The following is a 25,992-nucleotide window of genomic DNA, read 5'->3' as shown; positions in this document are numbered from 1 at the left end:
TTCATACAGAGGTAATTTTGTAAACGTTACTGAAAAGATTCAATGTTAATGTTAAATATTGTACAGAATCATGGCTATTGCTATTACAACTAATGGTCTTAAGTGTTCACCTTTACCAATCACTGCCATCTCACCTCTATGTGGGTTTGAGTCTCAGGCTTTCAACCAATATCTTTATTTGAGAAAGCTTGACAGTAGCTTCCTGTGAGTCAGTGGTTCTTACCAGGGTTTTCCCGAGTTCTTCATCCAGCAGTTAAACTGGATGCCATATAAAGCTTATTGTGTGCTGAAAAATGGCATTAAACCCACAGCTAGGGGTGAGCTTCATATATAGACCCAAATGGAACCACATAAAAGAACAACAAAAACAGAAGTTAAGCTTTTAATGTGAAGAAGAAAAAAAGATCAATAAAAGAAAACAAGCAAAAATCACCAAAAAAGCAAACAAATAGCTAATGTCAGTGTTGCCCTGTATGTCATGTGCCTCCTTATAAAACAATATGTATTGCTGCAATCAGTTCGAATAATAAATATAAAATGTCTTTTGGGGGCATTAAGAACAGGATATAAAACAATGGTAAAAATGTTGCTGATTATCTACAATTTATATCTATATATTTATATTCATTTCAAGGCATATTGTGAAATAAATTAATGTACACACAGGAATTTGCTTAACCCAAAACAGAGAAATAAGGCAGAAGTGTACTATCATAAACTAAAAGATGTACATGAAATAATGAAAGTTAAAAGTAAACCAGTGAGATGAAACATGACACAGCAAGGCTTTATATACCTATTATAAGACTAAAATGATAAATACAGAGGCAAATCACACCTTTAAAACTATTGTAGAAAAGTGTGGTGTATAATATATATAGCTAAGCCATTAAATGTATAATGATTTTGACACATCTGATATATACTGTATAGTGTCAACGGGTCTCGTAATACAGATAAATTTGCAAAAAATATCAAGGTAACATCATTTGTAATCTAATGTAAAGACCTACCACTTGAAAACAAACTGCCACTAATTATGTGTTACAATACGATATTACCTGCTTTATACAGATCTTCTAGTCTTACAAATAATGTATTTATAAGTACCGCAGTATTATATTTCAATGGTTCTAAATATATATATATTCAAATTATCTAAATCCCATAATGTACACATAGAAAAAAGCACTCTCAATCTACCTCTTCAAACACACGCACATATTTCTAGACCATACTCAGGCATGAATTGAAAACTGTAATAATAGCCAAAAAATCAACGTTTGTATACTATGCTGAAGTAAAATTTCAATTTGGTTGATTACCAGACAAGGCTAATTAGCTTTTCTACCAATACTCTGATAAGAGTTATTTCCCTTGCAATACAACTATAAAATAAATGTACATATAACAATTTCTGGTTAGGGTTCAAACCTTCAAGACTGCCTTTTACATTTTAACTAATGAAAAAGGGCCAGAAAACAAATGGGGAAAAAAATGTATGTACCTCGCAATTCATTGTATTTGATACTTTATTTCCAGTTAATTCCAATATTTTATCAAATCATTAATTAATATAGTATTATTATAATTTACTACTTAAACTGGCACAAGTTTAATGATTAGCAAATCTTACTAAGATCCATCAAAAAGACAACAAAAAAATGTATTTTATAAAGAAGTTTTTTATTTGTCAAAGTTTATTAACTAGAATACCTAAGATCCAATTTTGTCTCCCTAATCACATCATGTCTTGATGCATAAGCATAAATATGGAATACCATATAGTAATTTAAGTTTCGTACAGGTTGTTGTTATATTGTTGTTATAGGGTTTAACGCCAGTTTTCAGCACAAGACAGGCTATACATGGTGGCCAGTACTAATGGTGGAGGAAGAACCCGGGAAAACCCCGGAAAGAACCACTGACCCATAAGAAGCTACCGGCAAGCTTTCTCACATATCCACAGTTGCCGAGCCTGAGACTCAAACCCATGCAGACAGAGGCGAGATGGCAGTGATCTGTGACAGAGAGCACTTTAGACAACTTGACCACTCTGGGACCCGAAGTTTTATACAGGAATAGAAAAGCCTGGTGACTCCTTGATCCACGCAATGGTGACACCAACCCATGTCATGCAAACAATATTAAAACAAAACCCAAACACAAAGACTACAACACAGACAACACCCATGGTAGTCATCAAATTATCACATATATCCCCTCATGCTCATCTGAAGTTGTTAATGCTGTATACATATTTTTTTGTGTACATACTTGCTTACAAGTTGAGTCAAACTGAAACAACAAAGATCCTGATCTGCTATAGCATAATACACATGCAGATAAGGGTCTATGGTGTTTGTTCTACTGTTTACACCAAACAAAGTGCAGAGACCCAGATCTGCCAGAGCATTATGCTCTGGCAGATCTGGGTCTGTGCAGTTTGATTTGCATTCGACTTTTAAGCTAGTATCTATCTATCTATCTGTCTATCTATCTATCTACATACTGTTTTACATATCTCGTAGAATGCCAATCTTTCAACATTCAATACCATGTGCCTGACGCAGACTATTAAACTTTCAGCTATATGGGTTAGGTCCATCAAATAAACAAAATTATATATTTAGCCTGTATCTGAGACGAATATTAAGCTATGCAAAACCTCTAATTTTCTAAGTCCTTTAAGACACTTGGAATTTAAATGTGACCCAGATCTTATGCATGGAAATTTCAACCCATACATTTGTGCAATGTAAGTGAATTTGGTCCTAAGCACAAATCTTAATTGCCCTTGATTTGGCCCTTGCATTACTTCCTACTAAGCATAACAAATTTATCATATGCACCAGCCAGCAATCAACATTTGCTAGACTACTGTTTACAATTATATCGCACCTATGTAAAATCATTATGAATTGGCAGATATAACAGGTCACTGGTGTCATATTTAGTTGTGCATAGAATAAGTTTAGATTTTTTTGAGATTATCTTTATGTTTGTGGTTGTTAGAGGCCATGGGAATGAAGTACAACTTGACTGGATTAACATCTGAGCAAATATTGCCTTTTGTTTGATTGCCCATCAAATTATAATCAATTAGACAAAACTGTTAAAAACGTGGTTTGTGCAGTCTGTCAAAAGAGGACAAAGTTTATGTTGTTGTTGTTGTTGTTGTAGGGTTTAACGCCATTTTTCAGCTCACGACAGGCTATATATGGCAGCCAGTATTAATGGTGGAGGAAGAACCCGGGAAAACCCTGGAAAGAACCACCGACCAACGAGTAGCTACTGGCAAGCTTTCTCACATACCCACATTGGCCGAATCGGAGACTCGAACCCACAAAGACTGAGGTGAGATGGCAGTGATCCATAATGTTAAGCACTTCAGACCACTCGGCCACTCAGGAGCCCCGGACAAAGTTTAATTGTGCTTTACTGGAGAATAATTTTCTGCACTAAATGAAACGTTAAATAATTTAGGTGTTTTAAACTAATAGATCATTCAGTAAGAATTTAACAGACATTACCTCAACGATTTAATCTGTGCTTTGGAATTACTCAAGATAAAATAATGAGAAGGAATTTTGCTTTATTTGATGTATATGTGTAAATCACAAAGGCTCCAGGTAGAATATTTTCGTTTTTGTCTCAGTCTAAAAAAAATTTTTAAAAACTACTTGTGATGATCATTCCAACCCTAGAACTCCAAAGAAATATTAGCAATAATTCTGAGGTGAAGTAGAATGGGTCTCCTAACTTTTTAGAAAATTTAATTAGGACTGTAAAAGTGAATTTATGTGGGTTAAAATTTGTTGTAAAATATGGAAATTCATTGGACAGCAGGAGAGAAAACAAAATTAAGAATTTCTAGTGCCTATTCCTATTTAAAAATGGAAGAAGTAAAAACCATAAAAGCCACTACAATTGAAATCAAAAGATACTCAACACCGAGTGATTCAACTTATTCAAATTAGACCAAACATTTAGACAAATTGTCATATTCTCATATTCTCTTTTCTGCCATTTGTGAGTTTAAAAAATAGTTACAATCAAATATCCAATCTAAATTCTTTCATTTATCTCTAGTAAATATGTAGTTTGCTTTGCGAGGTCTTTTTTTATGATACTTTATTCATAATTTCCTCAACATTTTCAACCTCCTCAAAACATGTTTCTGCATCCTTGAAATTTGCAGATTCTCTTTAGTGTCTGTCAAGCATGTAAAATGGAGCAATATGGTAAGAGAAACCCTAATGCATATTTTCAGATAATGACTGTAATAGTTACCAAGTTTCATGGTAATCCATCAAAAACTGCAGGATTACTTGCGCTAATGACATTGTGTTCAGACAGAAGGATGGTTGGATATACAAGGATTACTATATACTATATTTAAACAGAAGTTAAAAAATAAAATGAACTGTATGTATTTCATATAATATACAATATATTCATTTCATTATTTGTTTCACTCATAAAACAATTATTATTGCTGAACAAAAATAAGTCATTAAATATCACTGTGGAGCATGATTCTGACCCTTAAAAAAAGGTCAGCAATGTGTGGCAAACCTCCCTAGTTCTCTTACCAACTTCGTTTATCGAGAAACTGACAATTTTTTAATGCACATCTCATATAGGCTTTTTCTATCCAAAAATAAAACATATGACCAACAATTAATCTGAGTTTTCTCATTTTTGGTTTTTCCACTGGGAACTTATTGCCTACCATGAATTCTTTCATGCATTTGCAGGGAAGATTGGTAACGAAAGACCTTCCCACACTGTGTACATAGGAAGCTAACTTTTTGGCTGGATACTTCTTTCTGTGGACTTAGAGGCACTTGGGCCTTTAGGCTGTTTTCAGTCGTCTCTACCACTTTACTACTGATGCTGACTTTCTTTGAATTCTCGTCAACATGCAACAACATGTGTAACTTGTACATTTCGACCTTTTTGAATTTTTGCTTGCAAGCTTTACACTCATATAGGGCATGGTCCCTTGATTCATGAGACTGTAAGGCAGATTTTCCAACATATGTTTTCTTACAGGTTGCACACTTGTATGGAGTGTGATTGTTGTCCATGTGAGTTTTCCATGACGACTGAGTGGACAGAGTTTTCCCACATTTTTCACACATAAAATAATGAATTTGGATTTTATGTGTCCTAAGTTTAGTTTTATTTTCAAATGCCTTGTCACATTTGTTACATATATACACTGGCTTTTCAATGTCCATTGTTCCAGGATTGACAATGGTTGTTTCATCGTAAACTTCACCTTTATGAGAAATAAAATGTTCCTCCAATTTAGCCCTATCAGTGATTTCAATCTGACAAAGTGTGCATTTGTATGTGATGCAAGTGTGAGTTTTCTCTACATGAGATACCAGTTCTGACATTGAACTCACAGTCTCTCCACAATACTGACACACTCTCTTTGTTTGTCTGGATGCTTTTATTTTCTGTCCACTGCTTTCGCTGGGGTCTGCAGCCTTCTCTCTTTCCAAATTTTGTCCACTACTGCAGGGACTGTCTTGACCTTGAACTGAAATGTTTTCAACTGAACTTGGTTCACACCTATAATGTTCAGATTCTTTTTCTTTATTTCCAGTCGCTATATCTTGAGGACCTGGAACTATTATGGGGCATCCTTCTACTGGTGTATTGCTGTTCTCCCCAAATGTAGGGTGGATTTTGCTTAGATCTAAAGGGTGATCAAAACTGTGACTCTTCTTGTGTTTTTCCAAAGCCTGCTGATTTGCAAAAGTACCTCCACATATGTAACACTCGGGAAAGTTTTCACGATGAACTGTCATGTGAGCATATAGCAGATTTACATCCTTAAATATAATGCTGCATGCATCACATCTGATGACTTGATGATGATCCTTTGAATGCTTTATTCTCTCATGCACCTGAAGATTCTCTGCATCTGGAAACTGACTGTAGCATATTTTGCATGTTACACACTTCCTATGTAAGCTGTTATAGTGATTCAGTCTCATACTGGGACTTGTAAACACAAGATTGCAACCCTGCATGCATGGGAACGAGTTCAACTTTTGTTGATTTATCCGCGACTGATTTTCTTGTACTGACTCCATTACCAATTATCCTGCAAATTAAACAATAAAAGGAGCAGAAGTTTCAGTAACTGATTTGATTCCAGAACAATAAATAGTGTATTCTGAGACTCAATCACATATTGTATACACTCACTTGCAAGTTGGATCCAAAAGCAAACTGATACGAGCCAGATCTGCCATCATATAATTTGCAGGGTCTAAGCAGTTGTAAATACAAATCTGTAAAACAAGCATAGACCCTGATCTGATGGCACATATTTGCAAGGTCTATGCAGTTGTAAATACAAATATGTAGAACCAGCATAGACCCTGATCTGATGGCACATATTTGCAGGGTCTATGCAGTTGTAAATACAAATCTGCAGTACATGCATAGACCCTAATCTGATGGCACACATTTGCAGGGTCTATGCAGTTGTAAATACAAAATCTGTAGAACAAGCATAGGCCCTGATCTGATGGCACATATTTGCAGGGTCTATGCAGTTGTAAATACAAAATCTGTAGAACAAGCATAGACCCTAATCTGATGGCACATATTTGCAGGGTCTATGCAGTTGTAAATACAAAATCTGTAGAACAAGCACAGACCCTGATATGATGGCACATATTTGCAGGGTATATGCAGTTGTAAATACAAATCTGTAGAACAAGCACAGACTCTGATCTGATGGCAAATACTTTGCAGGGTCTATTCAGTTGTAAATACAAATCTGTAGAACAAGCACAGACCCTGATTTGATGTTGCATTATGCAACAGTAGATCAGGATCTGTTATTAGCAGTTGGACCCAATTTATGAGTTAGTATAAATGGTACCATATGTACCTGCTTATAAGACATGTTAAACTGCAAAGTGCACAGACCCAGATCTGCCATTGCATCCAGTGTCAGCAGATTGGTGTCTGTGCAGTTTATTAATAGTAAACAGTAGAACAAAAACAACACAGACCCTGATCTACAGGTGCATTATGCAACAGCAGATCTGCACCTTTGTTTGCAGTCTGACTTGACTTATAAGCAAGTAAATATTTTGTTAACTTGATGACTGGGCTGCACATGCTCCTCTCTTCTCTGATCAAGTTTGTATCATTATTTGGATTAAAATGTACCAAAATGTGAATGGTGAAATGTCTGTGAGTATTCAGTTACATATAATGTCATCACTTTAAATGTAATCAAGTAATGTGGTTTCATACTGAAACAGACCATGTGTAAAAGCTGGCCAATCACAACGTCTTCCTTTTATGCAAATGTCACGTAAGTGGGTCTTAGATGCATTAAGACTGGAGCAAAAATCCATGGAGGTATGATGAATTAGGTTTCAAAATTTACAAGTGAACATGGCTTAGTTTATATTACTGCCTGTAAAACATTTACAAAATCAGTAAATATTTAAATGGACATGCATATGGCTAACAGTGACACAAGAACAACCTTTGGTAATTATATAATATATAAAGTAATACAAACTACATTATTAACCTATCAAACATGTTTGTTAACAGAACCTTTTATCAGTAACGTTTTGTATGAAAGAAACAGTTTCAAGTTTGTAAGCCACTGAATAGTTGTTGTTGTTGTTGTAGGGTTTAACGCCATTTTTCAGCACATGATAGGCTATATATGGCGGCCAGTATTAATGGTGGAGGAAGAACCTGGAAAAACCCCGGAAAGAACCACCGACCCACGAGAAGCTACTGGCAAGCTTTCTCACATACCCACATTAGCCTAATCCGAGACTCGAACCCATGCAGACAGAGGTGAGATGGCAGTGATCCATAACAGAGAGCGCTTTAGACCACTCGGCCACTCAGAGACCCCCACTGAATAGTTTATTAATCACTGTTGATCAACACAAGAATCCTATGTGCTTGCAACATTTTTCATCAAGTACATATACTTGTATGTAGCTGGCAGAAACAACATCATGAAGGTAGCTGGCAGAAACAACATCATGAAGGTCCGAAAGATGTTTACTAAAATATTCTCATATAATCAACAAATACATGTCCTGCAAGGGGCCCTGAGGGGACAAGTAGTCTAAAGCGCTCACTGTTCCGGATCACTGCCATCTCACCTCTGTCTGCGTGGGTTCGAGTCCAAGGCTCAGCTAGCATGGGTATGTGGTAAAGCCAGCCAGTAGCTTCTCATGGGTCAGTGGTTCTTCCCTGGGTTTTCCAGGGTTCTTCCTCAACCAGTTATACTGGCCGCCATATACAGCCTATCTTGTGCTGAAAAATTGGCGTTAAACCCTAGAACAACAACATGTCCTGCAAGTTAAATCCGATCATAACAAGAGGTAAAAGAGTCACAGCTCAAGGAGCAATAACAAACTAATCAAGGTAAAACATGCATAACTGTTGCCAGCTGTTCAATTAATAAACTGGAGTAAAGTCTGCACTTCTCATCATTGCAATTTCTATTTGAAAATCACATACGGTATATACTCGCTTATAAGTCGAGTCCAACTGAAAATTCACAGACCCAGATCTTAAGTCACATAATGCATCAGCAGATCTGGGTCTGTACAGTCTGTTAGGAATAATTAATAGAACAAATAACAGACCCTGATCTGCAGGCACATTATGCTAAAGGCAGATCAGGATCTTTGTTGTTTGCAGTTTGATTAGACTTATACATGAGTATCTATGGTACATCTTTAGAAATTTTAGTAAATGGTGCAGTATTAATGGTGAAAAAAGAAGAGAAATCAACATTTAAAGTTCAATACAGTGCAACCCTGCAATAGCATGCTCTGTCGTAACACAAATTAGGATGTAACACGATTCTGGCATGGCTCCTGAAATTTCATAACTGTACGTGTATTTTTCTTGGACACTAATAAAACGTCTTTCTTAAAAGTATGAAAAATAACAAAAAGATTATTAATCATTTGGGAATGAGACTGCATATGAATTGTAATACAAGATGAACTGTGGTATGGCTTATGAAATTTCATATACAAGTATTTTTTCGTACACAAAAAAATACCTTTTTCTTCTTATCTGTAGGAAAAATAACATGTAAAAAGTTTATTCATGGATCACACTGGGCTTCAACAATGTCACAGATTTTCTTTCCTTATCGAGATAAGAGATGGACATTTGTCTGGTCCTCCGAAGCTGTCCTTAAGCAGTAATTTCAATAACAAATGGAACCCTCATCAAAGAAACCTGTTAAAAAGAAAAAAGTATTTCAAAGGAAATTCAGCACCAATTTAAATAAAAGCAATGGAATCTGATGGATGTTTGTATTTTCCAAAGTGGCTAGAAAACCTTTATTGTGCCATGAAAGCTTCATTTTAGCAGGAAAAATGTTTATACTTACAGCTGCTATCAAGGGCCGCATAAAATGCAAATTAAATTTCCAATCTTTTGAAACCATTGATATCTGGACATCAAGTTAATTGAAGATGGGGTATCTTGCGAAAGATCTTTGTTAAACATTTAATTTGTTCACACGTCTTCATTTCCCTATGAATAGCCTCATCCCCTCTGTAGCCTCATAAAAAAAACCAGCTGTCTCCAGCTGACCAAAATCTAGGCAAATTTAAGTACATGTACATGTAGAATGTAAACTACTACAGCCATGTGTTACTAAAGACAATACTGTAGTAAAGTGTTTAGTGACAATCAGATACACATCAAACGAGGACTACCAATTATTTATATGTGTGTTATTTGTGTTTCCAATGGGATGTGACTCGTACATGAATTTTATATGATCTATACTCAAATTCATTGATTTATTATACACATGTACAGTAATTAATGGATTATGGAGTGTACAACACAAAAATAAGTTGTCAATACACAAGTGTTTTTATGATTAGTTTGTCTTCACTTAATCAAAAGTAAGTATTTTTGCACCCACTTTTATTCCCCCTCCAGCCATTTTTTACGTACAAGCATCATTTTCTTCTGCTAACTGACTTGGTTGGTTATAACACGGTTCAGTCTTTAACATGGTCAGGTTCTATCTACACCAACCACCATGTTACAACAGGGTCACTGTGACATGATGGGTTGTTATGCCACCACTGTGGTATGTGTGGGGTGGGATGCTTCCAATTTTCTATTTAATTATTATAGATGTTCCACCCAGGATCGATTTTGGTTGGAAGTTAAATTAATGAAAGATAGACGTAAAGCTCTGAGCTCCCAGTCAGCAATGCCAACGGTTAAATGAATGAATATACAAAAAAGAGAAATTCAGCAAATAACAATTTAATAATAATTTAATATAAAGTGCTCAAATTTCCCAAGTACTCTCCTTCCCTCAACCCTGTGATAGCCTACTGCATCATTTGATTAGCAGTGTGAGGTAGCTTTCAACCTGTCCTTGTATTCTACTCATATGTGTATTCTTCTCTCCTATTCCTCCAATTCCTTATCCTCTTCCTACCGACTTTCCAAATTCCTTCTCCTCCTCCACTTCTCATTACTTCTCCTTTTCTACTTTCTCCGCCTCGACTCCTTTTCCTCCTCTTCATCGACTCTATACTGACTAGACTTGTTGACTCCAGCTGCTCTGCTAGTCTTACTTCTATCTCCCCTAATAAAGCACATGAATAAATGCACTTGTTTACTACTAAGTAACCTAATAGCGAATTACAAAATTAATTCTGACCACAAGCTAACAATCTACATAATTCTCTACGTAATACTCAAACTCATTTCTCAAACACGCATGTAAATTAAACACTACAAAGGTAATTCTACGTATTAAACAATCCTAGTAATTAAATATACATACTACACAAAATTATAATTACAATGCCATAATATTCTGCAAAAATCGAGCTAATAACTTACTGACCTTTACAAAGCTTTGTCTTACCTTAAAATCTCCTAAGATTTACTGCCAAATTATGAGTGGCTTCTCCCTGAATATCCCTATACTGCTCATCAATCTTCCTAGGTGAGACTAAATTTTCACTTGCTAGTTAGAAGTTAGATCAAAATTGTTATCACACCCATCTCAATTCTGATTGGATGTCTCTTTGATTCTATCCGATCAAACTTTGCGGACAATGTCCTTCTCGCTGTCTGTCCATGTGGGGGATGGATTTAGAACATGCCCTGGTCCCTTGCAGTTCCTCTGATCTTAGGACAAAGCTGTAACACCTAGGTGGGATGTCGCTCGATCTAACACCTGTGCCAATTCAAGATGCTGGATCTTCTCCCTGGTCACGTTAACCTTGTGTAAGAGATTAACTCAAGCCTGCGGCTATGTTCAGACATCAACCATGGCTTTTACTAATAAATTAGTTTATACACGAGTCACGAACTGGCGCTAAGCAAACACGACAGTCACACTTGAACTTATAAATCGTAATACAGTGAGAAGTGTCATGATTATCAAATCTATCAATGCAAAGAGTGCATACTTTGCCTGAGATTTTTGGTGAAATGAAAGAGCAAGTCACCAGAGTGGTAGGTAAACGTTCTAAGGAAGTATTCCTCCCTTGTCACTATTGATATACATAGATCCCATACCTATATTATAACATGGTTCCCATGCTTTTTTAAATATACATTTCCAGGTCTTTTCCAGGATGAAATTAATTTTTTCAATGTTAAAACATGACCATTACTGAATGGAATTAAAGAACATTTTGGATTATAAAACATGCATTTTCCAAATCTGAAGATGTTTCTCTTTCAAGACTCTCGAAAACATACATGTCAGAAAAGATGATCATGTACAAAGCCAAAAAATGAGTCACACAAAACAAATCTGACTATATTCCTAAAATTTGGCATTTAAAGCCATTTCAATGTAAAGAATACAAATCCTAACTTTACTCTGCTGACCTGCATTATGCTGCTATGTGGAAACAACATAATGAGCATAATTTTTTTTATTTCCTTTCAAACTTTTAATTCTAAAGAATTCCAGAGTAATATATATGCATGTTATACAAAGCAAACATTTCCTATCACAGTATGAAAAAACCCAATAAATGCAAAATATTAGAACCTTATCTTGTAACAAAAAAAGTTTAACCCTGAATTTATGTGTGCCAATAAAATATCAAACAAGATTTTTCAACCAACCTAATCTCCCTAAGACGACCTGGTTAAAAATTCCATCATTTAATGATATTTACAAATGGGTTGATTTAAATTTTGACAAAAGACCTTCAAAATTATATATTGTTGTATAAACAAGGACTGAATTTTCTGTAAAATTAACTTGTCTGAATTTTATGTAAAATTAACTTGTCTTCTTGTAGTTCAAAAACCAGTCCCCAAACCTGTATTGATACATGGGCACTTATCGTTTCTTAATATATAATAAAAGGGACGACAATTTCCCATTTCTCCTGCATTCTATTTAAGATATGAAACCAATGCTTCAAGCTACATGTCACTGTGTAATAGTTTCGCATCAAAGTTCAGCACAAGAGATTCAACATTTTTCTAATCTGGGTTTCCTTCGAATATTCCAACCCCATTTTTCACATTTGGACATTTAGGATGGAGTGTGGGTTCAGAGCAATTATATATACAAAATTTGGAATCTGCCGCCACCGTAAGATAGCTTACCAGTGAGCCTAGCAAATTTAAACTGTTATATCAAGTTATACATGTACCTGCATGAAATCGATAGGAAAATTATTTATTTTCTCAAAATTATTAATTATTATATTCACTATGTCTATAATCCGCTAACAGACTGGACAAACTCAGCATAGATGAAACCTGACCCGGTACTCGCCATTTGTGTTAATAGTCACATGACTTCACAACTCTCAAACAATGAAATCGTAAGTCCAGTAGTCATGTGATATCAACAATACATTCCTTTTTAATGTCATTGTATTAAATGAAAGTCTGATACCTTTTGTAAAAACCACAAAGAACATACAATTCTCAACCTATTTACTTCGAGAACAACTATAAGAAACTTGGCCAGTCTGATTCATCGAGCAGAGTAGCCTGCTTCCCTGCTCCGTATGCTCCCTGCGTGAGAGAGCACATGTCAACATGGTTGTCACGTGATACAACAAAGGAAGTAGGTCTCGGAATAAATATATGTGTGTGTGATTTGGATTTTTAACGTAGCTTTAACAATTTTTCAGTCATATTGCTACAATGTCTGCAGTGTGGCAGTTTAAAGTGATGTCTAGCACTGGGGCATCATGCTGCAGACATGTAGCATCATGTCCCACCCAGTCACATTATCCCGACACCAGGCCGACCAGTCCTAACACTAACCTGTTAATGCTGAGCACCAAGCGAGACAGCTGTTAGTGTAATTTTTATAAGTCTTTGATATGACTCAGCTGGGAATTGAACCCACGACCTCCCGCATCCAAGACAGACGCTCTAACCACTAGGTCACCAGAGTGGTTTCGGAATAAATATAGAGAATTTTGTGCTATTTCATTTTTGTATTTTTATTACAACCAGTATATGACTTTCATTTTTTGTAAATTCTACAATCTTTTAAAATGATGCGGAGGAAAATTCCAGAGTTTTTCCTGACTTTCATCAATATTTGCAAAATTCAAGGATTTTTCACGGTTGGGAAAAAAATTATCATTTCTCCTGACTTTTTCCCAATTTCTCGGTAGCTTGGGAACCCTGTTATAAACCCATCTTGCAACTAGGATCCAAAGGGCAGGAAACACTGTCACACCCTGTAATCCAAATTTGAAAGACAACAAAATTGTCAAAGGGACAAGGGCAAATACTATAAAGTACTTGATGCACTACTTGTAATAAAATAAAAAAAGCCAAGATAATTTTATTGTTTTGACAGTTTTTCCACCTTAACATTGCAAGTTGTTATCATCTTTTCTCTGGATATTTACTTTACTTTAATAAATGTTTACATATTCTATAAAAAATAACATGTTTGAATACTGGGCTCACCTAAAAGGGCTCCATTGCATGATGGGATTTCCCATTCAGGATCTTGCTCTCATTTAACTTTAGTGATTCTGCTTAACCTACCAATCTTTATTACAATAACTCCCATTTTCTTTATTACAATAACTCCCATTTTCTTCTGAATAATTGTGATTTTCAAACCAATACTTCATTGATTAAATGATCAATTATTTCTTAACATTTTTCTTGATTACAATAACTCCCATTTTCTTCTGAATAATTATGATTTTCAAACCAACAATTCATTGATTAAATGATCAATTATTTCTTAACATTTTTCTTTATTACAATAACTCCCATTTTCTTTTGAAAAATTATGATTTTCAAACCAATAATTCATTGATTCAATGATCAATTATTTCTTAACATTTTTCTTTATTACAATAACTCCCATTTTCTTCTGAATAATTATGATTTTCAAACCAACAATTCATTGATTAAATGATCAATTATTTCTTAACATTTTTCTTTATTACAATAACTCCCATTTTCTTTTGAATAATTATGATTTTCAAACCAATAATTCATTGATTCAATGATCAATTAATTCTTAACATTTTTTTTTTATTACAATAACTCCCATTTTCTTTTGAATAATTATGATTTTCAAACTAATAATTCATTGATTAAATGATCGATTATTTCTTAACATTTTTCTTTATTACAATAACTCCCATTTTCTTTTGAATAATTATGATTTTCAAACCAATAATTCATTGATTCAATGATCATTTCTTAACATTTTTCTTTATTACAATAATTTCCATTTTCTTTTGAATAATTATGATTTTCAAACTAATAATTCATTGATTAAATGATCGATTATTTCTTAACATTTTTCTTTATTACAGTAACTCCCATTTTCTTTTGAATAATTATGATTTTCAAACCAATAATTCATTGATTAAATGATCAATTATTTCTTAACATTTTTCTTTATTACAATAACTCCCATTTTCTTCTGAATAATTTCGCTTTTCAAACCAATAATTCATTGATTAAATGAGCAATTATTTTTTAACTTTTTTTCAATCCCAACAATGAGTCTCTTTTTTCATTAGATCAGCCTCAAAAATATGTTAACCATGAACATTTAAATAGCCAAATATATCATTTAAAAACGGACATTATTACCGTCAGTTTTTTCTGCCTTTAGCCATTTCCAGCACCTACATAGAGAATTTTTCCCCACTAACCAAAAGCATGCCTTGGGAAAACACAAGACTGAAGATTTGAGTCACAGGACAAAACAAATGGCAGAAAAACCCATGATCCTACACACAATGCGCAACAACATATACGCACAAAATTAACATATCTTCATTATTAAAGCCTCTGTGAACTATATTCTGCATCTGACCCATTCTGAATCACACCCAACCTTCTATGATTTCAGGGAGTAACTACCTAGCACAATTGCAGTTTGGTTCAAAATTATTTAATCCTATCTTATAAATTTCAAACCATACCCTTCTCCATCCACATCACCTTTCACAATCTGGAAAAATGTTGATGACACAAAAGCAATGCTAAATCCATGGTAATTTGGGAGTCAAAGCAGTTTAATGTATACAATGAGGTGCAGTGGCATAATGCAGATTTTCACACAGGTAAAAGTAAGTAAGTACACATCTCCTGTACATGAAGCAATATACTCATTACTACAATGGATAAAATTAAAATAAAACAGAATAAAACCCAGTCAAAAAAATGCCATGTAATTAGGAGTCCACATATTTTATTCTTTATCTGTTGACATGTAAACATTCCACAATAATGCTACATGTACTGTATCTGATTACAAATGGGTTCACCCTAAAAATTTAATTTTATTCATATCTGGGTTGTAATTATCAAATCAGTGATTTCACTTACATATAAAAAGTAAATTTTATACTAAATTAAATCGCTATTAAAATACTTACCCAATTAAATAAGCATTAATAATTACTTCAACTACCTCCAGAACCTCTGGCAAATTTTAACTTAAGGAGATGGTGCAACTTTTTGAGCTATTATTGTGTAATAATTAAATATATGGATACTTTTGTCAATTTTGTCTTTCCAGCTTGTGTTGTGCTTGAAATTGATGTGAGGCATGTTTACCTCATGTAGTCATTACACAGTATGTAGCCAGTGAAATACCAGTAGTCAGCTAAGAAGCAGACCTGGCCACTTACAGCTGTAGACACATTGTTTCTAGGCAAGTAGAATATCTCAATAGCTGCCTGGATGACAACTATTTTGACTTGCATCAAGCTATTAAGTATACAATGTTTTTCAAAATTATAATCCTGGGAAAGGGCTCGTGTTTGCACTGTGAGCATCATGTGTTCTCAAAAATGGCAATTAGACATGAAAAATTTATGTATAAATTTGGCATTGAGGTGAATCAACTTTTTATTCTATGCATTCCCACTGGCTTGTCAGGTCAAGTGAATGATATTCTTATGTTTGGCTTTATTATACCTAACCAAAAATATAGACCTTTTTGACCTCACTCATGTATTTGATTTTCTATGAATTTTTATATTAGGCAGGTTACTTCCCTTTACCCCACTAAGTGGCATTCTGTGTACTAGATATACTGTAGTTAGTTGTCCGAGACAGGATGCTTGCATTGCAAAGGAGGCTTGGCAGGGATTCATAGTAATGTGACTGGGTAAGCATTTTCAAAGAAGAATAATTTACTATAAAAATTTCCATTCTATTAATGTTAGAACAGGTAGGAGGAGGAGAAGGAAATGTTGATCATCCAACCTCTACCTAAAAATAAACTGTACGGTTAAAAGAACTCTCTACTTTAAGGGTTGGACTCTCCAAATAAAATATATCTTTAAGCGATAGAAACAACTCATAATTTATGAGCCAAAATTTACATCTGATGTACCTGTTCCTGAGAGAGATCCGAGCATATTGATTATATGACTCGCTTTAGCCAGGACAAAATTACTTCTGGGATTACATCATGTTTAACTGCTTTTAGTTCCTGTACTCCTACCTCTCTCCAAGGATCGATCAACTAGAATGGTTGTAAAATTTTCTGGTTGCCTGTTCTCACTGATGAAAAATTGTGTCATTAAATGTGTGTTTGGGATTTTTATTGTAGCTTTAAAAAATGTTCAGTCATATTGCTACAATGTCTCCAGGGTGACAGTTTATAGTGATGTCTAGCAATAAGGCATCATGCCGCAAACATGTAGCATCATGTCCCACCCAGTCACATTATCATGACACCAGGTCGACCAGTCCTAACACTAACTTCTTAATGCTGAGCGTCAAGCGAGGCAGCTGCTAGTACCAATTTTACAAGTCTTTGGTATTTCTCAGCCGGGGTTCGAACCTGCGACCTCCCACATCTGAGGTGGATGCTCTAACCACTAGGCCACTGGAGTGGTCATGTCATTAAGAGACTGAACTGTTGGAAATAAACTGTAGGTAGGACAGAGCATGGAGTTTACTTTCTCTCAATGCTGTCAGGATGCACATCTAGTATCATAGTTGCTTCAGCAGAAGACTGGATAAAGGTTCAAACTTTGAAGGGCCAAGTTATGTCAATACCCGATTCGTTAACAGGGTCAATGAGCAAGGTCAGGATAGATGGAAGATGGTCAGCAATTCTGAGATATCTTTACTGCGACCAATGTGAAGTTGCTCATGGTGTCTGTGTCAGAAATCATAGAGTGATATCTTTTAATTCTTATTAGTTTTAGATTCTTGCTTTCATTGAGAAAAAAAAAAGAAGTTAGCCAGCTGGGGAATAGAGGTTGATAGTGGTGACAACCAGTCAAAAACAAATGCCATTTCCCCCTGTATACTTTTAAAGTGGAGGGCCATCAAACTGATGAGATCCTCTCCACAACTTAGGAATGGAAGTTTATTCCTGTGCAAGGCATGCCGGACAGGAGCCATATTTGATTAAGAAGTTTCTCTGAACATAAAAGATCTGCAACTGCAGCTGTTTGAGAAACTTTCATGTCTCTAGGACTTTCCTGCAAAAGTCTATCAAGCAAATTGGTGATCCATGACTTGTCCCATCGGTGAAGGGCATCAGAATTATCTTGCAATTTGTGCCCCTCATTTTCTGGATTAAATGTGGGACCGGAACTGCTGGTGGGAAGGCATAGGCCCAGACTCCCTCCAGATCAACTGAAAGAGCGTTGATAGCCCAAGTGTTCAGGTCTGGGAATGAGGTGATATAGGTGGAAAGTTTGTTGTTCCACCTAGTTGAAAACAGATTTACCATCATCAGTTGTACCTTCCTTGAGAGAGAAACAGTATTGATACTGAGACTGCCCAGAGCATGTCTTACCTGAATGTTTATTTCATGTTCAGAACACCAACGAAGGTACTCCCATACTAACATATCATCAATGTGGAGACTTCAACTTTTTCTGAGGGTAAATTAACCAACAATGAATTGTCCAAAATATTTAGGACTGTTTTTGAATGAATAGTCCTGCTAAGCATGGGAAGTCACAAGGACTAATGTCATCTCCAAGAGGTTGATATCATGGGTTAGTGCCTGTGTCCACTACACCTAACCATACTTAAGTGCTGTAGCAAGTTGGCCACCCCCCCCACCCTGAAAAATTTGAGTCTGACCAGATTGTGATTTGTATTTGTGGGGCTTCCAATGGAATTCCTAATGCAAGTTATTCACTGTTCTGCCACTGAATCAGGAAGTGTCTAATTTCTGTTGATATCTTGACCTGCTTATCTAACAGGCAAGAAATCAGTCACCATTCCTGCTGGCTTTATTGAGCACGAACAGCCTTGAATAGAAGCTTTGGGATGCCATTTTTTGAACGATCTCTAGTGCTCTTTTGTCTAGTAATGCCTTTATCTCCCTCTGGAATATGGCATCCTTCACAGGGTCAGTTGGAGTCTCTGTCATAAAGGGGAATGATGAAAAGGAAGGTGGCTGACTGAACAAGTTTCGGAGCCCCTTCAAAACCAAATATACCAACTACTCAAAGTGAGGAAATAAACTGGTCAATGAACTGTGTAACAGAACGAGCCTGGCACCCACTTGAGGGTTGCGAGGGAGGGTAAGTCATCATCTAGCAAAGGGAGACGTAGAGGAGGAGAAAACCTAATTTCTCACTGAAACAATCTCCTTTTGCTCACTCTACCTCTTTCATTATGCTGTTTCCAAGTATAGCCTCTATCATATCTCTGACACTTGTAACCCCATTTCTGAGGCTACTTGTGATGAGGGCAGCAAAGAAAGGATAATACTGACATATGTAGAGGCAACTCCTATACTGCCTGTTTCTGACTGCAGGTATTGTCTTCTGCTACCTTAAATGGCCTGCACATTCTACATTTAACAGCTCTCTCATCATGGATTGTCTGAAAATGTAAAGACCAAAAACACACCAGGTGTAAATACAAGGTGAGATAATGGCTACTGAATATGCATCTTCCATCAGAAACATCCTCAATCATCAAAAGTCATCGAGTCAACCATGAAAACAGTTACAAACTGAATTAAAACAAACAAAACACAATGGTAATTAAATACATACTGAAAATATCATATATTTTTAAAAAATGAGATAGTATGCGCTATAGGCAAGCATATGAACAAAAACAGTACTGCAGTATTATACAGCAGCAAACCTCAAGTTATTGACTGCATTCACATTCTCATGTCAACCAGTAACAAATTCACAAAAATATCTGAAATGTCACAGAATTGCACAAAAATATATATTACACTACACAGGACAATTGTTTGACCTACTGAAGCAACCTAAAAAACGGCTGTTGTATTGCTAACAGAAAAAATAAAATCCACAGATTTATGCAGGCCTATTGACAGGATACTATGAAAGTTAGAACTATATATATTTGATATACAGAGTGCCACTTAACATGGTATGGGGAGGTAATCAGTAAGAATTACTTCCCTTTGACTATACACTGAGATGGCTGGGTTCTGGAGGTAGCAGAAAAATTTCCAAACATTAAAGCAATTAGGTAATGTATCTTACAGTGAAAGTCATTCTGACCTTATTATTATTATTATTACTGCACCAAAGACAAAATATTCCTAAATGAATAAACAAGATGAAACTTGATCAATATCAAAATAATTGATTAGCTCAAAATCTGAATTTCTTAATTTTAAAATATAAAAATATCAGCAATTACTCTGAAATATTAATTTTTATTCTTTAATGATTTTTATTTAAATTTCTGAGTCATGTGATTATTTTAATTATTTCTTATATTTCAAATGCATTTGTTGATGGCTCCTACTGTCTTCTAAAATAATAATAATAATAATAATTGTATAATTTACTTTAAAATTTGAGTCAAATCATAGTAACTAGATTACATTATGGTAATTATACTGCACTGAATTCTAATCATAGTAACTAGATTACATTATGGTAATTACAGTGCACTGAATTCTAATCATAGTAACTAGATTACATTATGGTAATTAAACTGCATTGAATTCTGATCATAGTAACTAGATTACATTATGGCAATTACAGTGCACTGAATTCTAATCATAGTAACTATATTACATTATGGTAATTACACTGCATTGAATTATAATTATAGTAACTAGATTACATTATGGTAATTACAAGGTGTATCAATTTTCAAAAGACTCCCACAAGAAGAAACAAGCTAAGATACTATATATCACCTGTTTCTTTCTGATACACAAAAGGGGTTCCCAGTGGTTGGTTGAGCAGTAAGATCAAAGCAACAGAAATAATCAAACACGTAGCCAAGATGAGCTGAGCTTACCTAGCTCACATCCCCATAGAGGACCACAGGGCTCAAAACAATGCTAATGTGATAATCAAAGATCAGTTAATATATAGATGGATGATTAAAATGCCAACCCTCACAATCATGTGGGTTTTTTTTGTTGTTGATTCAAATATTCAGGCATCAACTACCATTTGCAATGATAAAACACATACTATATCAAGGTTTAATTAACCAATTTTAATCACGATTTCATTCATGGCCAGCGTCTGCTCCGGTGGCCTAGTGGTTAGAGCATCTGCCTCAAATGCGGGGGGTCGTGGGTTTGATCCTTCGCAAAGTCATACCAAATACTTATAAAAATAATACCAACAGCTGCCTCATTTGGCATTCAGCATTAAGAGGTTAGTGTTAGGACTGGTCGGCCTGGTGTCAGGATAATGTTACTGGGTGGGGCATAATGTTTCATGTCTGCAGCATGATGCCCTAATGCTAGACATCACTATAAACTTCCACACTGCAAACATTGTTGTTGTTGTTGTTGTTGTTGTTGTAGGGTTTAATGCCATTTTTCAGCACATGATAGGCTATACATGGCAGCCAGTATTAACGGTGGAGGAAGAGCCCAGTAAAACCCTGGAAAGAACCACCGACCCACGAGAAGCTACTGGCAAGCTTTCTCACATACCCACATTGGCTGAATCCAAGACTTGAACCCACGCAGAGGTGAGATGGCAGTGATCCGTAATGGCGAGCACTTTAGACCACTTGACCACTCGCAACCCCCTGCAGACATTGTGGCGACATGACTGAAACACTGTTAAAGCTACGTTAAAAATCCAAATCACACACATTCATGGTCAGCAAATATGAGCCTATTTTTCTGTTATTTATTTTTTGCATAGCAAAAATATAATCTACACCTGCATCAATGCTATAAAACAGGTATGTGAATTGTCTGGGTCTGCTAAAATAAGGGAGTGGTGTATCTTGCATGTATATTTTATAAAATAGTTACAGAAAATATAGGAGCATTGTGCATTTGAAAAATATATATCACTGATGGGCTTCTCTGGACCAATTAACATCTCTACCTTTTGATCTCAGTGTACTGAGAAATGCATCTGTATAGCTACAAACAATTGGTGATACCTGGCAGGTCAATTCCTCCCCATATGTTAATCTTATAAAATGATCATAAATATTAAAATTGAAACTGGCATAATGTATTGTAGCACATTCATATTAACACTGCACTTCCTGCTGATGTGCATTTTTCCAAATTACATATTTGCACTGATGGAGCAAGGAATGAATGGAAATTTGTATGGTGTTAAAAGACCAAATAATTCTGAATAAAGATTATAACTGCACCTGGTAAATACATATGAATCTGAAAGTGAATGACGTCTTGAAATATATCAAAAGTGGATTAACATGTGCATTTATTTACTCTTGGTATGCATTAGCAATGTGCTAAATGTAGTCAAGATACTACCAGCAGTAAGAATTACCATGTATAGCTTCTACAGTGCTCATTTTAGGTTAAATGGCCAACATATATGTAGTCCTACACGTAAGACCTCGATGCTGATATTTATTTTGGGCGTCAGAGTCTTACTGCCTAATTAACAGCGCTGTGTAGTGTTTTTTTATATCAACTAACATCATAACAAAAGTCAAATTTTCAGGAATATCTCACACAACTGGCAACCAATAATGAAGCTTTTCTACAAAGTAAAGTCATGTTTTAGTCAGACTTTACTTATTCTGATGTCTTTTTTCTCATAAATTCAAATTCTCACAAAAGAAATGAACCCGTTTTCAAGTTTCATCGGTCTACATTTCAGTTGGCTGGAAAGCAATGAAAGCCAGGAATGCCAAAATCTGGTAAAGTTGAAATATTGTTCTTTTAACTCATTTGGCCCTGATCCCTACTGTATGCATGACCTGGTTTCTGCATTCAATGGCCAATCCCGCCTGTAGTCATGGTTTGTTTATTGCATTCAATGGCCGATCATGTCTCCAGTTGTGGTGAATGTGTGTTAGATACAACATCTCTAATTGGTTACAAATGGGTTTTTTCCAAGAATCAGACTAAAATTAAACGAATCAGAAATGATTTTACTTTCCTTTGTGCGAATCTGAATTGTTCAGTAGCCAAGGGTTACTAACTGAGAGCAATTTCACTACACATGTTCTGTACATGAAATATCATAAATGATGGCATATGTAAGAGTGATTTTTGATGACGATGAGAGCGAAAATGAGGAGTTTCTCGGGTTTGATCTCAAAAATATTGAGCAAGCAGAGGAAACATTTGTTTGGCAGTTGGATATTTTGCGAGATTTAGATTCAGACATAGATTTTTCTGAGACTGAATCGTCTGATAGTGATGATGATACAGTTCTTGCAGATTTAGCAGATTGGAGCGATCATCTTCAGCCTGTCCAAATCAATGATTTTAGTGCACCAAATCCTGGACCTATAATGAAAATGGAGAAGGAAAAAAGAGAAATTGATTTTTTTCATTTCTTATTTCCAGAGGAACAGTACTCTGACATTGCAAATGAAACCAATGCCCAATAATACCTCTTGGTATCACCAAACAAAACATGGTATCCAACAACACCAGATGAGATAATAGCTCTGAATGGAGCTCACATTGTTATGGGAGTCCTTCCAGCACCAGCCCAAGATATGTATTGGTATAAGGACAAATTTTTCCATCCTTCCTGCACTGAACTGAAATTTAGTCATGCAAGATTTGAAAATCTATAGAAATATTTTCATGTGACTGCCACCAGCAACAACCCACCTTGAAGAACACCTGGTCACGACAAACTGGCCCATATTTGACCAATACTGGAGCATATGTGCAACACATGCACTAGAGAATACAACCCATTTCATGAGGTGTCCACTGACAAAGCAGTGATTGGATTTTCAGGACGACTGGGCTTTAAGCAGTATGTGCCTTTAAAACCAACCAAGGCATCAAAGTATGGGTTCAAGCAGATCCTCATAATGGATATGTTGGGGACTTTCAGGTTTATACCTGAAGGGATGGCAACAATCCAAAATTGAATCTTGGACAAACGGTTGTTCTTGATTTGATGGAACCTTTGTTTCGTCTTGGACAACATGTCTACACTGATAGTTTTTTTACATCTCCAGACCTATTTCTTCAGCTTCGACAAAAAGGTATGTATGGCTACAGAACAGTCTGATCAAATCAAATGGGTCTTCCATCTGGATTACACAAAGTAAAGCTGAAGGAGCAGGGCCAACGCATAATTAAACAAAAAGGAGACATGAGAGTTACAGTTTGGCGTGACAAGAAGAATATCCCTATACTGTGTACCAACTGTGACGGTGAGGCCACATGAGTTAGCCGGAAGCAGAAAGATGGTTCCATCAAGGATATTCCATGTCCACTCCCAGTCAAACTGTACAACATGTATATGAATGGAGTAGACCATGCAGATCTAATGTAAGCAACTTACAGCACTGATAGAAAGTCCTTGAAATGGTGGAAGTATCTGTTTTCTTTATCAACATTTCAATAGTAAATTCATATTTGCTGATGAAAGAATTGCAGAACCATAATATCGTCACCAAAAACAACAGGGAAAGAGCTAGAACCCAGCTGGAGTTTAGAAAGAATCTTGCATATCAACTACTTGGCAGATTTGTAGGTAAAAGGAAAAGAAAAGTATAAGTTCAACCCTTACTTCAGCAAGCTCAACATTGGCCAGTGATCATGCCAAAGAAAAAACCCTGCAAAACGTCTTCAATCTGAACCAACAACTGGATGTGAACAATGCCAAGTAAATTTATGTGCAAAATGTTTCAAACCATATCAGAAATTAAATTTTCCTGGTTTATTTCAATGAAATTAAGGGCTAATGACATGATATTTCTAAAAATGTTCGCATAATTCTGTAAATAGTGTATAAATAAGTTGTGAAAGACTTGGACAAATAGGAAAAAAATTGTGATTTTTACTGGATATAAAAAGAGAAAGTAAGAGTAAATGCATTTGCATGATGTTCACAAAATTTTCCAAACAGGAAAAAACTCGCTGGGATACAAGCAGCTAGACACAGCTTAGTGCTGCTGGGGCATAGCAACAGTGATACTGATAATAGTGCTGGGGCTTAATGAGTTAACAAAATGAATAAAAATATATTATGCCTATTTGAATTGTAAGCAACGTTTCGTTTCATTCAAGAAATATATCCCACACTATGAACCAACTTGAACATACTTTGGCATACCTCAACTACCATCGCATTTCAACAAATTAAAATACATGTCAACAGAACATGAAAATGCATCCATTTGCTAGTGTCAGATTTTGATTCGACCAGGATAAAAACAGCACAGTAAGTATATTAATTACATATCAATTTTTGGAAGAATGTCCACATGGGCTGCCAAGTGTGAGAGATATTTTTGGAACTTTGACAACTCATTCTGATGTTGGCTGACATCAGAACATGCTATACAAGACCATTATTTGGGTAGTAAGGCATAACACTAATACATAAATAACATGTGATACATCTTACATGTAGGTCAAACATATATGGTGTAATGACAAAAGTGGTATATCAAGTTTTCACCATCATAAACTGGATTGTATTTTTATTAAATAAAAATGTGATGTGATTTGGATCTTTAACGTAACTTTAACAATGTTTCAATCATATCGCTACCATGTCTGCAGCATGGCAGTTTACAGTGATGTCTAGTACTGGGACATCATGCCGCAGACATGTTGCATGATGTCCCACCCAGTCAATTATCCCGACACCAGGCCGACCAGTCCTAACACTAACCTCTTAATGCTGAGCGCTAAGTGAGGTAGCTGTTAGTGCCATTTTTATTAGTCTTTTCATACTATTCGGAAATAAACTAACCCCTACCACCAATTAAAAATTAAAAAAAAAACAACCCCTACCATCGAATTAAAAATAAAAAAGCAAGAACCTGGAACCGTTAAAAATAAAAGGTCACATAATCAAGCTTATTTTTTTAAAACATCAGAAGTTGTTTTGTGGACTACCTTGATCAATAAAAATCCAGCTGTATAAAAATGTCTTTATCTAAGTTTTCCAATTATGTCAAATTATACAAATTAAACCACATATGTATATTGACAACATTATTTAACATCGCTGCATGAAAGTATAAAATCCCTAAAGATTATGCAGTTCTATCTCTGAATATTCATTAAATTATACAAACGGAAGG

At 35.4% G+C, this 25,992-nt stretch overlaps 1 protein-coding gene across 2 annotated transcripts; it reads right to left on the bottom strand.

The window, feature by feature from the left end:
* Positions 1 to 369: 369 nt before the first annotated feature.
* Positions 370 to 25,992, bottom strand: LOC149796882 (uncharacterized). Of its 2 annotated transcripts, none has more exons than XM_089961535.1 (3): positions 25,805 to 25,992; positions 9,089 to 9,270; positions 370 to 6,124 (listed from the first exon to the last, which is right to left on the bottom strand). In XM_089961535.1, exon 3 carries the CDS (start codon positions 6,111 to 6,113, stop codon positions 4,725 to 4,727), a length of 1,389 nt encoding a protein of 462 aa, XP_089817661.1. In that variant the 5' UTR covers positions 6,114 to 6,124; positions 9,089 to 9,270; positions 25,805 to 25,992; the 3' UTR covers positions 370 to 4,724. The 2 variants fall into 2 exon arrangements, with proteins under 2 accessions (XP_089817661.1, XP_089817662.1); XM_089961536.1 differs by lacking the exon at positions 25,805 to 25,992 and adding an exon at positions 10,937 to 17,942.

Source organism: Sinohyriopsis cumingii, chromosome 6 (assembly GCF_028554795.1).
Source record: "Sinohyriopsis cumingii isolate HCF-2022 chromosome 6, ASM2855479v2, whole genome shotgun sequence".
In the NCBI taxonomy this organism is placed as follows: domain Eukaryota; kingdom Metazoa; phylum Mollusca; class Bivalvia; order Unionida; family Unionidae; genus Sinohyriopsis; species Sinohyriopsis cumingii.
The sequence above is the reverse complement of the archived record's forward strand: the minus strand, read 5'-3'. Positions and strand labels throughout refer to the sequence as shown.

Bases quoted from the DNA above. Each gene is read 5' to 3' on its own strand.
- LOC149796882 (XM_089961535.1), bottom strand. From the start codon at position 6,113: ATGGAGTCAGTACAAGAAAATCAGTCGCGGATAAATCAACAAAAGTTG.